Source organism: Cyrtonyx montezumae, unplaced genomic scaffold (genome assembly GCF_038088225.1).
Source record: "Cyrtonyx montezumae isolate F1298 unplaced genomic scaffold, pur_monq_1.0 scaffold_10, whole genome shotgun sequence".
NCBI lineage: Eukaryota > Metazoa > Chordata > Aves > Galliformes > Odontophoridae > Cyrtonyx > Cyrtonyx montezumae.
This window is the reverse complement of record NW_027071826.1, coordinates 56,767,230-56,781,967: the sequence shown is the minus strand read 5'-3', so window position 1 is coordinate 56,781,967 and position 14,738 is coordinate 56,767,230. Positions and strand designations below refer to the sequence as shown.

Genomic DNA, 14,738 nt, shown 5'->3' with positions numbered 1-14,738 from the left:
CTGAAGATCAGTGATAGCTTCTACTTTAGGAATTCCTCCTTATAAATACGTTTCTCATCTTATTTCTGTTTTCATTTGTGATTAACATGAGTGTTATGATGGGCAGGGTACTTTTCAATTGATTTTTTTTTTTTCTTGATTAACTTTGGACTTCGTTGTCTTTAAATGGAGAAGGAAATTCAACTCTAGTGAGAAATGAGTTGTGCAAATGGCAGTGTGTTACTTGTGTTATGGAACAAAAGGCCACATCTGGACCTGGAGCAGAGAGGGGAACCTGTTTAGTTAGAAATGGTATGTGTCTGGAGAAGTGTTTAACACATCTAAATCAGATAACAGTATATTCCTCTCTCTTATTATTACAGATAATTTTGCAGAGCAGGAAGGCTTCTCTGCCAACACCCTAAATCTTATTTCATTATAATCACCTGGTTGCCACCTAAAATTGGAACAGAACGTGCTTTCCTAGAAAGGATAGCCTTTGTTTTGCGCTGCCAGGTGGAGCCAGGATTTGAATCTAGTATTTTAAGCAGCAGAGGACTTGAACTAGAGGAACACATCTGCCAGGTGGCAGCCTGCAAGCTGCTAAGTGGAGGAATAACGAGGAATGTGACCCACGTGCTGGAGAAACAGCAGTTCACAAATAGTGCTCCCTTCCTCTTTAGCGAAGTTCACAAACTGTTGAAACATCTCCCGCATTCCAGCTCCACTGGCTGTTCTGCAAATCACTTAAGAGGTTTAAAACTTCCTTGTAATTCTACTCTGCACATGAACTTTGAGTGAAGAGAAAGGAAGGCACAGTGAAATGAGAGCCTGGGCCTCAGGGACCCCTTAAAATTGCTATTGCAAGAGTTTGGCAAAGACTGGGATAACATCCTATGTATCCATCTTTGTCCCTAGCTCTGTGCCCTTGGGCTTTGTTCTGGGCTTTCTGATTTCTAGTGCAGTGTGAAATATGAGCATTTACTGTTGCCAGTGTATACGTTCGTACATGTGGCAATGTCCACACTAATCTAACACGCTTATTTAAAGTATATTTGAATTATTTAAACATTAAGAAAGTCACAAACAGGAAAAAAACCAAACCTGCAATGTTCCAAATGGTGTAGACAGCGGAGTGTAAGACTTTGATAAATAAATAGATAATGTGGCTGATTCACTCTGAAAACACAGCATAAGTTAACAATTCTTTAAACTGTCACGATGCTGCATAAGGAATTCCAGTAATGTATACTTTTTTTTTTGTTTTTAAAAAAGGGTTAATTTGTAGTGAATCCCGCAAGCTGATACGTGGGATAAAAAGTTTGGACACTGATTTGTAATCTCTGTTTATGAGTACATGAATGCTATTCTTATAAATGTCATCACTTTCTTGGTAGTATCTGGTAATATCTGAGTCATGAAGTGCTGACAAAAATCCACTGCACTTAATGTGAAACTTGAAGCATTTTGCTCATTCCAAAAGATATTAGTAATAGCCAGCCCCACATTTAGCTGATAAATAACGTGTACATGTGCACATGACACAGTTATGCTGCTATGTGGATTTTTCCCCTTTACCTAAAACCTTCGTGGAAATACGTTGGAGTTCAAGTCATGATGTGTCTTTTTTTTTTCCTGGGTTGTCCTAATGGGTAGTAACAGTTGTGTGTATGGAGGCTGTGCGTCGTGCTCTAAGGGAGCAGGTCCGTGCCAAGGTGAAGCAGGCTGCCTTTGGTGAATTCTGCTGGAGCTTGGATATCCTGCCCACAAAAACTCTGCACATGTTATCACCAAGTCAAGAAATTAAACCTCTCACGTGGAACAAAGCACTGGAAAATATTTCATTTCTCCATTATTCCTTTCTTTATTTGCAGCCATACAACAGGATATGAAAATGAGAACCACAGTGCTCCCATGTTGTACAGCTGTGGGGCCCAATACAGAATACACACCCATGGAGTTTTTAGAGGCATACAAGTAAGTATAGCAGGGCATTATTCTCAGGGAAGCAACGCTGCTGCCTGTTTGTAATGTTAATTTACTACTTTACTGCTGTTTTTAAATCCAACTTTGATTTGAGTTTCCCCTGGCGTTAAGAAATGGTTGACATAAGTGTCATGGCTTCACTAAGTATAACGTAAGTTTTTTTTTTCTGACACAGTCATTTAAAATTGTGTATTTCTAAAATATATCTGTGAAGCAGTGTTTCTCACCAGCTGTTCCAGATGGTCCAAAATATAAGGTTCTGCTTCCAACTTCTAGCTCCAGCCACTTTGGCCATGTGAAACTTGTGTTACAGTGGGCTAAGTCTGATAAGTATGTAAGAAAGTGCTAGATGACATTTTGCTTTTGAAGATTTACGAAGCTTTACTAATTTAAGCACATTAAAACAAAAATCCTGTAAGAAGAGATTGTTTCCTAATGACTAAGAAAATATTCGGAAGGAGTTTTTCATTCATGGAAGTGAATTCCTCTTTTTTTCTGAAGCAGTTATGTCATTGATAAATATCACTGTAAGAGATGCAGCTTAAAACTGATGGAGAAGTCACCACAGAGCTTTTGCCTCTTACATGCTGCTCTTTCTGTGTAATCAGCATAGATGAATGTTTTTCGATGGCGTTTTGGTTCCTTTTTCTGTTTTGTATTAGTTTAGCAAGTCATTATTCAGTAGCAAACTCTCAGAACCAGGTTTGAGAGCCAGCTTTTTGCTGAGTGCATGAAAGCGAGCAGCAGTTGACATGTTTACGGAAGCTCATTATCTCAGGAGGATGAGATGGTCTTTGATGGACAGTGGCCAAAACTCATTAAAGCTGAACTGTTCACTGGCTCCACCTGGACAGTTTGTCTTGTTTTATTTTTTAACAATTTCTATTAACCCAGTGCATTAATTCTTCTGTACCTTAATTTCATAGGAATATTTAATGTAAGATAATGTTACCGTGGCTAATGCTCTTATCCATATGCTGGTATATACTTAAAACTATTTCTTATGCCAGTCACTCTTACTTCCAGGATTGTATGATTATATCTAAGGTCAGAATACTTAATCTTGCATATAAATATTGAGATAATTTTGGGAGTAGAGTTCACTGTGTTTCACCTTCACCTAACTTTAATGCTCTGGAAATTACAGATTAAGGTATACTAAGGTTGTGTTTCATTAAAATGAGACTACATGGCTATTTGCAGCGTAGTATATACAAGTACCTCTTGTCATGGAGAAGTGCCTCTGGCTGTTTGCCTTTCTATTTGCTGAGCGTAAGCTTGTGAATGTACACACTGAATTAGCAAGTGTCTGTCATTGTAGGATGTACGACGGGTGCCAGGAGTAGCTCCAACTATTGTCCGTTCAGCAAGTGAGACAAACGAGAAACGTCCTTTCATGTGCGCTTACCCCGGCTGCAACAAGAGATACTTTAAGTTGTCCCATTTGCAGATGCACAGCAGGAAGCACACTGGTAAGTGCTGCCATTGAATGGCACAGTCATGTTAGAGTGGGTAGGGTGATTTTCAAACAGCATATGGTGCAAGAAAGGAGGCAGAGATTGGCAAATGGGAATATTTGCTGTGGGATCATCCCATGAAGAATTGAGCTACAAGCCAGTAATCTGTATGGTGAGATGTGGGAAATCTTGGGCGTATTAATAGCAGTGTTCTTCTTGAGTGTGACTAAACCGTTCCGAATTTCTCTTATAATCACAACTTATTTCATTCCTATATTGACTGCACCTTAGCAATTGTAATTTGTTTTCCTGTATTTTATTCCCGTTAGTTGCTTGGCTTTCACAATATTATTTCTGGATGCACCACAGGGACTTTTGTTTATATCTTTAATTATTATTCATTAACTAGAGGAGTTGTCCAGCATTACACCACATATAATCTAGGTGTGTAGAGTGATGAAAGCCCCAGAAGAGATGGAGGATAAGGCTATAACAGCCTGGTGTCCCTGGAGAGACATCTTCCCATGTCCTTCAGGTCATGAAACAGCCCTTGCTTCTCCTTTGGTTTATGCTATAGTGGAACAGAATGGAGAAAAAAGGTTGTTTGTTTTTTTTCCCCTCAGACATTTCTTCTTTACAGGTGTACCCAGACCCTTCTGTCATTGCATTGCATTGTGCTGACAATAAAACTTGTTTTTCCTCCCTCAAACCTTTGCAAGTTGTTTTCCATAGGTTGTGAGTTTAACACTCAGAGTTTGTCTTTGCTGATAACAGTGTTGCCCTAGATAAGATCACGTGAACTTCCAAGGTTGCTTGGTGCTAAAGAGAGGATGCAAGGGGAAATTGCACTGCTGGTGTGAGAGTTGCTTGGGTAGTTTGTTAAATTGTGTGGCTGAGGCATTCAGGTTTGGGATCAGGAAGGAGTTTGCCCCTTTGTCAGACTGGTTAGGTTAGGTTTTTGTCCTCAAGCTTGTTGCATGAGTACTAGCCATTTCCTATAACTGTCATCTAGAAATGACAGCAATTCAGACTGGACCTTAGGAGGCGTTTCTTTACCATGGGGATGATCAGACTCTGGAACAGGCTTCCAAGCAAGGTGGTGCCCCGTACCTGTCAGTGTTCAAGGGGCACTTGGACAATGTGCTGTAACTTCCAGTTAGCACTGAAGCGGTCAGGCAGCTGGACCTGGTGGTTCTGTAATCACCTGTGGGTTTGAAGCCCTTCTCACCTTTCTTAGTACAGGGGTAGGTCAATTATAATTACGGGCACACAGTTTGAAAGCAAGCTGTAACGTATACCTGGTATTAGAAAAGCAGATGATACCATTATGAAATCATGTTCACTCTTGCTTATCTTTTTGCTTTCTGTCATAAATATTTGCAGAGAACTTGGCTCATCACATCTCCCATTTGCTGGTTGCAGTGTTGCAAAATCAAACAGGGCCCTGACACACACTATTGGGTTCTGCAATCTGTTTTAAGTGTTAATGAAAAACAGTATTTTTGTAGAGAAAATTCCCCCTGCCTTTTTGCTGAAGTTATTCTTCAGCCTGCACGTGCTCAACTGCAGGTATCAGTTTCTACAATGAAGCATGGCGGTGTGTAGTTAAGAAAAGAAGTACTTTATGTGTCAGGTAACAGCTACTGGAAGTGAATTTCTGAGGCTCTAAGCAGTGTAGATAATGCAAACCAAAGCTGATTTCATACTAATAATCTCAGAACAATTTATTTGCTTTGACTGACAAAATATCTTTTCTTTATGGCATGTGTGACCGTGCTGCTGAATGCCTTACAATCATTAATGCAGTTTGTCATTGCAGTACCTTTGAAAGACAGAGCTCTATCTTCTCTATAAGCAGAGGAGAAGTGGGTGGTGCTGTGCTCGAGTTGAGCACTGCACAGACACCGGAAGTATCCAGTGCAGTAACTTACAGGCTAGCACTTTTTGTCAGTGTGTTTTGGAATAATGACCTTTATATTTGAGCTGTGGAATACCATTCTGCATCTATAGGAGATGAAATACTTATGTTTTTAGAATGAGATCTGTTTTTACAGAAGGGATATTCTCACACCTGAACTCTGGTATGAAGATGACAGAAAAAGCTACTGATAAAAGATCCGTGCTAAGTAGAAAAACAAGTTTTCTGAGTTCTATACACTGCTCTAGAGCTGCTATTCCACCTACCTTCTTATTAAGCACAAAGTTATCCTTTTTTTTTTTTGTTGCCCTCTTTCAGTAATAAAATGTAAATAATTGTGGAGTCACAGGTGAAAGGACTGGTGAAACGTCATCTCCTGTTTTGTTTTGAAACCTTTTATGGCCACATAGGAAGGTGACAGTATTATGGGGTATTTTTTGTGCTTTGAGAAGCTTGAGCCTTTTACTGGAAGGGCTCTAATAGGCTGAGGGAAACAAGACACTGATCTAACCCCTTTCAGTATGGTGATTTAATAGGGCACCAGCAGACTTCTTCTAATGTGGGACTCGTGTTGGCATGGAAGATTTAGAAGGAAGGAGAAGTTAGGCTTTCTGGCCAAATATTGAGTTGCCCCTTGTTTATTTACTTTTTGTTTTCTACTGTGTCAGTGTAAACCTATTGGATTGACTCCTTTCAAATATGCATTTGTTAAATTTGTCCTAGTGTAATCATTTCTGTCTCAAAGTATTTAAAGGAATACTTTAATGCACACGCTATCAGACCTGTTACATTGTTTAATTAAAATACCTCCTTAACTATCTTCTGCATTTACATTGCAATTAGCAGACAATCATCCTGTCACTGCCTTCTGCACTGCTGACATTTCCCCTCTTAAATCTGCCAAAGGGCAGAATTCCTTGGAAGTAAGTGGTTTCTGAAAAGCAGGCACCCCCCTGGGAGCCCTTGTGGTCAGAGTGAGTGGAACTATTTCAAACACCTGTGGCAACTTTAATCCTTGATGCTAATAAATTAAGCACAGCAGACATGGAAGTTGTCCACACCTAGGTTTGAGAATCAGTGAACTCCTTGGGGTGACTGTCACAGGAAGTTAGCTTGTTCTTGAAGATTTAGCTGCTTTTGTGGGATTTTGATCCTGATTACACCAGTATGAATTTGGAATGTTCTTCTTAATTTGGTGCTTGTGTTCTTACCTAGATCAGAAGGCTAAAATAGTTGGTGCTGGTATCTAAGACCATGGTCCTGTATAAATGCAGGATAGTTCTATTAATTAGCCTTTCAAATGTTTCCATGCTGGTTCTTAAATGACATCTAAGACCAGGAAAAGAAACTCCTTTCTGAAAGGCGAAATGTCTTTAGCCCCTTACATCCTGCATCGTGTCCTGTTATCCTAATGATTCCAAACTAAAACTGATGTAAGATACCCCACTTAACTTTCACTAATCATGAACGACATGAACGTGTCATCGGAGATGCATTCCTTTGCAGTACCTCAAGATATGTGGTCTCCGCTTGAGATGCAACTGGTGCTAAGAGAAATATTTTCTCATCATAATGAAATCAGAAATGCAGATGCTTCCGGTGAAGATTTGAGTGATTTGTGTTTAAAAAAAATACACTCAGAGAAATCAAACCCATGGCTCCTGTACCTTCAGCTGATTTTTGTTCTTTAGGTCCCTCATGCTGCATCTTTCCACAGTAGATGGCAGATCCCAGCTGCTGTAATGGATACTTACTAGATAAAATGGAGGGTCTGCCAGCTTTGCAGTGAGAGATGTTTCTTTGGCTCTTGTGCCAAGGGAGGCTTCTCTGCAGGGCTGCACACTGCAAAGAGATTTTGTGTAGGTAGAAGTACAGTTGTATCTTAGTGGCTTGCAGGACTGCAGTGTTGTGCAGTGGGGCCTTAGAACAGATAAGAATCAGATCTGATGTGCCATACAGCTCCTCCTGTAACAGCGTACAGATTGCTTTGTTTTTGTGCTGGCAGAATTTTCACCAACTCTGTGGTATGTTACATTCCGGTAGTGTTTCCCACTTCCCTCAAGCTCCTCAACTGTTGATGCAAGAAGAAATGCTTTTTGTGTTTGGTGGAGCCTTTTGCTTTAAAAAAAAACCCCACAATGTTTGCTTTTAAAAAACAAGTCCCTTTATGACACTAGCTTACATAGGGATTTGAAAATGTTAATTAACTGATTTTAAGTCAGAAGGTTACTTTTGGCCCGAGAGGGAACGCGTGCACAAGATCTCTGCTTAACTATAAAGAGCAGAGGAAGAGTTTGAGTTTGTGAGGCTTTGCAATAATATATAGGCTTGCCTGCAGAAGGTGTGCAGCTACATACAAAATTCTACTTAGGATTGCTTTATGGAAGAAACATCATTTGAGTTTGGGGGAATAATGCATTGTTTTGTGGTTGAATTTTGCTAATTTTCTTTTAATTCATTTAGCATAGTGAAAATTAACTTAATAAATTAAATTACTTAATTTTTGCTTGAAATTTTAATTCAGAGTGAGTTGCACCCTTGTACAAATTATTTATAATGGGAACAGTTGGCAAGGGTTTCATGTGGCTTTCGAAGAAATGTATATATAAAAATATTTGTGTTCTTTTTCAGCAGAAAACAAAACGTATCATACAACCTAAAAGTTTTCATAGCTTTCACCTAGTTTTTTAGGTTAAACAGATTCAAGGATGGTGACAATGTGTTCAGTTATGCCAGCCTTTTCCCACAGGTTCCTGCATGGTTGTATGGTTCTATAGCAAATGAGTCTGTTCTTCAACTCCATTGCTTTAGAAAGTGGGGAAACATTTCTTATTGTAGAGCAATTTAATCTTCTGATTCTAGCTGATGTGCTCCCCAATTTGACCACATTTTCTGATTACCTGTTTATGCTTTGCAGGTGAAAAACCATACCAGTGTGATTTTAAGGACTGTGAACGAAGATTTTCTCGTTCAGACCAACTCAAACGGCACCAAAGACGACACACAGGTACGCTGGCAGTGCATCTGTACTCTTTAAAATAGTTCATCTCTATAACTAAATTGGAATCCAAAATGTGTACTTCTAAACCTCTCGTGTATCTGCTTGTGCACAGTGGCAGTAGTGGCAAATTCTTAAAGTTAGCTTTAGGAGGGAGTTGTACCTGTGGTTTTTTTTTTTGCTGTTGTTGTTGGCATTTAAGCACTACTTTGGCTGTGTATGTGACCTTTTCATCCAATCACCACATTTTTGAAATAGAATTTTAAATGGAACTGCTTGCTATATAATATTTCCAATATAATAAATATACTGTCTTTTAAAGCCAGAGAGTTCTCAGCGAGTAACTTGATAAATGCTACTGTTGGTGTCCTGATGTTCGTGTGGCAATGCCGATATGTGAATGGTGCATGTGTGCAACGTGAAAGACTGGGTGGACTTACTGTGCACTCACACATGGAAGGGAGAAGGAAAAGCCATACCAACTGAAGTACCTAATTCAGCAAGACACCTGAGCTTAGATTTCAGCCAACTAAAGAAGGGTTCTAGGAGCAACAAGGAGAGAAATGCCAAAGTTCTTGGAGGTCTAGTTTAACAGGGTAGATGGCTGGTCTTCCTGAAATCACTGAAAAGGAGATGGTGATGACCCTGGACTCCTGCCTGGGAGCTGAAACACGAGGGCACCTTGCATGGGACATAAGAAGTTTCAGAACACCCCTCTGATTGAGTTGCAGCAAGATTGGTTGGATTTCCTGCATCTCATGGTGTGCTCTCGCGATTAGTTTACTCACTCTTCTGTGAAGGATTTCTGCCTACCCCTCTTATTACTAGAGGTGTTTTATCCCACTGAAATGATATGTAGAGTTGGGCAGAGAGGAACCTTATGAAGTTCAACAAGGGCAAGTGCAGTCAAATTTGCAGAAGTGCAAAGGCAAATGGGGAGGAATAGCCACGTGCGTCAGGTTATGGGTTGACCTGTAGGAAAGGAGCTCTGTGGAGAAGGGCCTGGGTGTCCTGGTGAACAACAGGCTGCCCATGAGCCAACAGTGTGCCCTTGTGGTCAAGAAGCCTGCTGGAAGCATATAAAAAACATACCTGTACACCTCTGTTTTTTTTTTGTCAGGTTGTGTTTGCTCACACACAACACTGATGGTGTCAAGCCACAGGATCAGAACTGTCAAAGTTGGTCCTCCTTATTCCAGTGGTGTCAATGTGTGTTTGTTTATGCTGGTGCTGTTTGGATGCTTCAGACCCAAACATCTGAAGAGGAGATTACAAAAGCATTGCTTGTGGCAGCCCGATGAATGATTTTCTGTAGTACAGTGGCATGAAACTGGAGAAGTTACAGTAACTTGTACCACAGAAATCCCAACTTCTGAAAATTCAGAAGTAGCTGATGTCATTCAGCCTTCCTGAAGGCGTTGGGTTATAAAAATAGACTTTTTTTTCCCTCTCTTCAGGTGTGAAACCCTTCCAATGTAAAACTTGTCAGAGAAAGTTTTCCAGATCTGATCATCTGAAGACTCATACCAGGACTCATACAGGTAAAACAAGTGCGTAAACTTTTCTTCACATTTATATTTCATTATTTTTTAAGTTTAAAGTAATGTTGTTGTGAATTACGTGATTAGAAAATTTAAGCAAGTGTTAAATATTCTAAACATCAGAAGTAATTTCAGAGTGTGCTGGCTTGCCAGTGTGACTATATTCCATAGTTTATTCTGGTCACTTTTTACAATGGGATTTAAGTGATTTTTGAAACTATACTTTCTTTTTCTTTCCATGATTCAGCTTGGTAAAATATATTGTTAGCAATAGTGAAATGAACATCATGGCCTCAATGTCAACTCAATCTATTGTGTTCACTGAAAATACCTACAAGACAAATTTAATTCCAGCTCCAGCTGAAGGTCTGTAATCTCAAGTATTCATGCTTACCCTTGCTTCTAAGTGTCACTTGAGCCTAATGCAGCATAGCACGGCAAAGATCTTGCTGTTGCTGCTTTGTAATCTCTCCAGAAGATAAAAGGAGTGCCTTTTGCAAACTCATACAGACAGACACTGAAGTAAAAGCTTACTCAGATATTCAAGGACCTTTGTGTAGAAACTATAATATTTCATATCAATACGGGGGGGGGGGGGGGAAATAGCAGGCATTTTAGTCTACTCTGCCCTCACGTAAATGTAAACACCATTAAGAAGCAACTGCAGTGACCTCTGTATTTTAAGTTCTAGAATTATTCTTATGAACTGACATTTTCTGTTCCCTTCCACTACATAGGCAGTATTTTTTATGAAGTAGTTGTTTACCAAGCACTTTGTCATGTTATTAGACATCACAGTGTTTTCCATACTGAGTTTAACCTTTTAGATTCAGTTTCTCTACTGATGGACAAGGAGCTTTTTCCTCTGCTAAGGATTCTTTCTTCTCTTCGTGACCATAAAACACGCATTAAGGACTTTCAAAAATAAGACAAGTTCATAAAGGAATTCATAAATTCATCTAATAACGGCATTTTCTGTGGCACCAGCTGGATAAATGCATCAAGCAGTGGCAATATCAGCACTTGCAACCTGCAGATGATAAAGAGCATGGCCATATTGCTCAGTTCTCTGTGTAGCTCGTGGTAAACTGCAGGATCTGGGTTTGGTGTATGTGCACCAGGAAAGTTATTTTCTTAAGAGGTAATATTCTCATAGAGACAAAATGGCAAGTGATTACCACGTTAGGAAGCTAGGAGAAACTACATTCCCCTTCACGTTTCACTGCTAGCTGATCTACTAATTCATGGAAGGACTCCATACTCTCCTGTCTTCAGTAATTTTTTTTACCCCAGGCCAGCTAAATCAGTGAAGAATCACTCTCTCTCTCTCTCTCTAGTGAAACTAATCTCCCCATTCTAGTTCTTCCTTGCTCCATGCAATCCAAGCCCATGCTGCCCTTGCTGCTGACAGCAGCCATGCTTGAGCACTGATAGCCTCATAACACAGACCTTCACTTCCAGATATGGTTGATGCTTTTTGCTGGCATATATGTCACGTGGATGCAACAGATTTTATGTAGATTTCCCTGCTTTATATGATCTGTTTATTGCATGGGATTTTGCAAACCGAAATCCACAACATTGGTGCATATCCCAGATTTGTTTTCTGCCTGAATTTGGATGTTTGTGAAATGTACAGAGTGTGAGGCAAAGAAGAGAAGAAGATGGTTGGCTGAGCTTGTACTACCCCACCCCTGTGTGTCCTGAGTACGAGCTGTGTAAGACAGCATGGAAAAGTTCCATCCCAGAGCTGAACCTACTATAAAATACTGCATCTACCTTGAGGGGGGGGGAAGAAAAGGCAAGTCTGAAAGAAACAGAAGTCACCGGGCACTGCTCTGACCTAATGAAAGCATTCCAGCAGCATTCCTGCGGCATCAGATGCAAGGCCTGGAATTCCACATAATATCGTAGAAAATTGAGACAGCAGATTAAACTGCAATAAGGTGATGGCATTTCTTGTCAAAATTGCAAGCACTTTGTTTGGGGTCATTTTTAGTGGCTATTATTTATAGTCATGGAAATGTTATAAAAATACTAAGTATTCTGTGCCTTTAAAATCTCCTGTAGAAAGGAATCTACTTTATTTAGTATGGGAAACTTTCAGTCTGGTTCAGCAATTTTGTGTTGACTGCTTCACTCACCCTCACCAGATTCAAACAACTGGGCAAAACATACTGAACTTGCAGGAAAAATTCTCCTTGACTAGGGGTCAGGCTCTAAATGATCATGGACAATGTTCCTAGTGACTGATAGTCAAAGGTGTGACCAAAGCTTCTGTAGATGCCGGAGTTGCTTTTAAATTAGTTCATCCAGGAACTGAGAGTAATGTATAAGTGACAGTAGAGTGTCCAGTAAGGGCCTGTCTTCAGGAATGATCCACTGCAGAGTGCTCTGCCTCACCTGGAAAGGCTGTGGCTAAACATCACCAGAGGGAGCTGTAAGAGCACCGCATGCCAAGGTGAGCGGTTATTGAGGGCACTCCCACACCCTCTCAGGATGGCCAGAACATCCCTCCCACTTATGGGAGATCTGCCTAGCTTCTCACAGCCCTGCAGAATGAGAAGAAATAGCAATATCTCAGGCAAGCTCTCTACCCAGTTAATAACAGGGTGTTTTGTTAACAGGTGAAAAGCCTTTCAGTTGCCGATGGCCCAGCTGTCAAAAAAAATTTGCCAGGTCTGATGAATTAGTTCGTCATCACAACATGCACCAGAGGAACATGACTAAACTGCAATTGGCTCTTTAGGCATTTCAAACAAGTGAATAAACCAGATGGGACATTATGAGCTACTGCAAACTTTATCAGCCATCTTCGATCACCTCTGTCAGAGAGCTGCAGCTGTCTTCGCATCCCATTTGACACAAGTTAACTAAACAGTAGGATTCTGCTCAGCTTCCACTTGGACTTACACAATTTCCTATTCAATAACTTCAAAAGATTTTTATTTGCAATTTTTGTTAAAAAGTGAGCAAGGTTACAGCAGTTTCAAGATTACTCTATGCTTACATTCCATGGGCGTTTCCAGTTTTGTTTTTTATTTTTGCTTGAGCTGTTCTAGGTACATTTTACTGTTCTCTTTTAAGTCCTGCAGTGTGTAGGGTGATCAGTGCCTGCTGAAGCTAAGCTTCGGGCTTACTGCTTTTGTGCACATGCTCAAGTTTCCAAATGCTAGAACAGCTATCCTCACGAGATGAGGCAGAACAATCACCTGAGATACTTTTTGTAAACTTTGTCGTCATGAAGGGCGAGCTTTTAAAGTTGGAAGCAATGCTTCTGAATTTCACAAGTCAACTCATCTTTTTAAATAACTTATTTCTAGAGCAGCTAGTGCTAGATTAACGAGAACCTCTGCGTAGAAAATATGAATCTTACCATTAAGTTAACTTGTTTTTTAAATAATCACATAATCGATCCTCCCAAACTGTTTTATTCATCAAATAACTCTCTGTTTCTCTCCCTTTCTTTCTGTTTTAATGTATTTGTTAAAATTTCTTCCATCATGATGAGATGCAACAGATCTCCTTTACACGAAAGTGATTCCAATCATTGTAGACATTTGGGATTTGTTTACAATGTAAAGCCACACTGGTTATGTGGCTAGCAAGCTGTATAAACTTAAAACTGAACTTTTAATGGGGCTGGTCCAGGATCTCCATTAACAGATTACTCTTAAGATAAGTAACTTAAAAAGACTCTTTGTCAAGTATATGTGAAAAAGACATTATTAGTGTAAGGAAATATATTGTTTCAGGGTTTTGGGAGGAGGGGTTTATTATTTACTTTTAATTGCTTGAAATTGTGTGTATATATATATCTGATAATGTATTGCTCTTAGACATCTAAAATTAGAAACTGTATAAATATTAGATGCATCACTGTTCTGATGTTGTTGCTGTTACAAACTATTGATAACACTAAGAATGTAACCTGCATTTTTCACTGAGCTTTCAATTAAAGCCCATTCAAAGAGAAACAAATGAGAGTCCAACAGATGTCTTGTTTCATGTCTGGTATTAAATTTCAAATGCCCTGTCCAATAGAATCCTTTTTTTTTTTTTTTTTGTATATAAAGGTACCACCAGCACTGATGACCACTAGTTAACCTGTCCAGGTCTTGACCACAATTTATCCATCTCACTTGGGAATCATACTGGCAGCAGAAAACAGTGTCAAGTTTCATATTGCGCTATAAAACAGTTGCTTCAATCGTTCGTCTTCTTACAAAACTATTCTTTTTCTTTCAACCTGTAAGGTTTGTGCAAGAACTTCACAGAAGAGTAAAATCCACTTTATAAATAGAAGTATCAGCCTTCTGTAGGACTGTGCTGAAATCGTAAGCACAGATGACTTCTGAGATTAGGATGCCGAGCAGTGACTTTTACTTCTAAGTTAACTTAGAGTTAGGGTGGCTTAAATCAGTTCAGCAGGTTGAAAAAGACAGTCCTTCTTACATGATGAAGTGTGAAAATGGAGATAAAAAAAAATTATTGTTTCTTTGTCATACTGCCTGCTTTTCTTTGGAAGTAAGTACAGCCTGCCTGAGAGCCCTTTGACCTTGCAAAATATTTGTATCTCTTTAGCAAAAATCTTTAATGTATCTTGCCAAGCTTTTTCCTCTAATGTACACAATGGAGTTCTATGATGGGTTGAGCTTTCTCTCTTAAAGTGCAGCTGCATCGTCAAGAAAACTCAACAGTTAATTCTTCAAGTCCTCTTTTTCGCTGGGGTATTGCATCACTGTTAATTACTGTTGGGGTACTGTGACTCATTTGTATCAGTCAACTTTATCTTTTGCTGCCAAAAGACAGCATCTCTCTGGAGAAACTCATAACAAGTGTGGCAAACATCAAATATT

The 14,738-nt window shown here is 39.6% G+C and overlaps 1 protein-coding gene across 3 annotated transcripts in view; it reads left to right on the top strand.

Moving 5' to 3' along the window:
* The window catches only part of WT1 (WT1 transcription factor), a 28,062-nt gene extending 14,217 nt beyond the window's left edge, over positions 1-13,845 (top strand). For 2 of the 3 annotated variants that reach the window (XM_065755456.1, XM_065755458.1), the window contains exons 5-9: positions 1,854-1,956; positions 3,287-3,437; positions 8,258-8,347; positions 9,796-9,888; positions 12,507-13,845. In XM_065755456.1, coding sequence (XP_065611528.1) covers positions 1,854-1,956; positions 3,287-3,437; positions 8,258-8,347; positions 9,796-9,888; positions 12,507-12,628 — 559 coding nt within the window. In that variant the 3' untranslated portion in view covers positions 12,629-13,845. The remainder of the gene's footprint in view (positions 1-1,853; positions 1,957-3,286; positions 3,438-8,257; positions 8,348-9,795; positions 9,889-12,506) is intronic. The other variant, XM_065755457.1, reaches the window with a different exon arrangement.
* Positions 13,846-14,738: the final 893 nt, after the last annotated feature.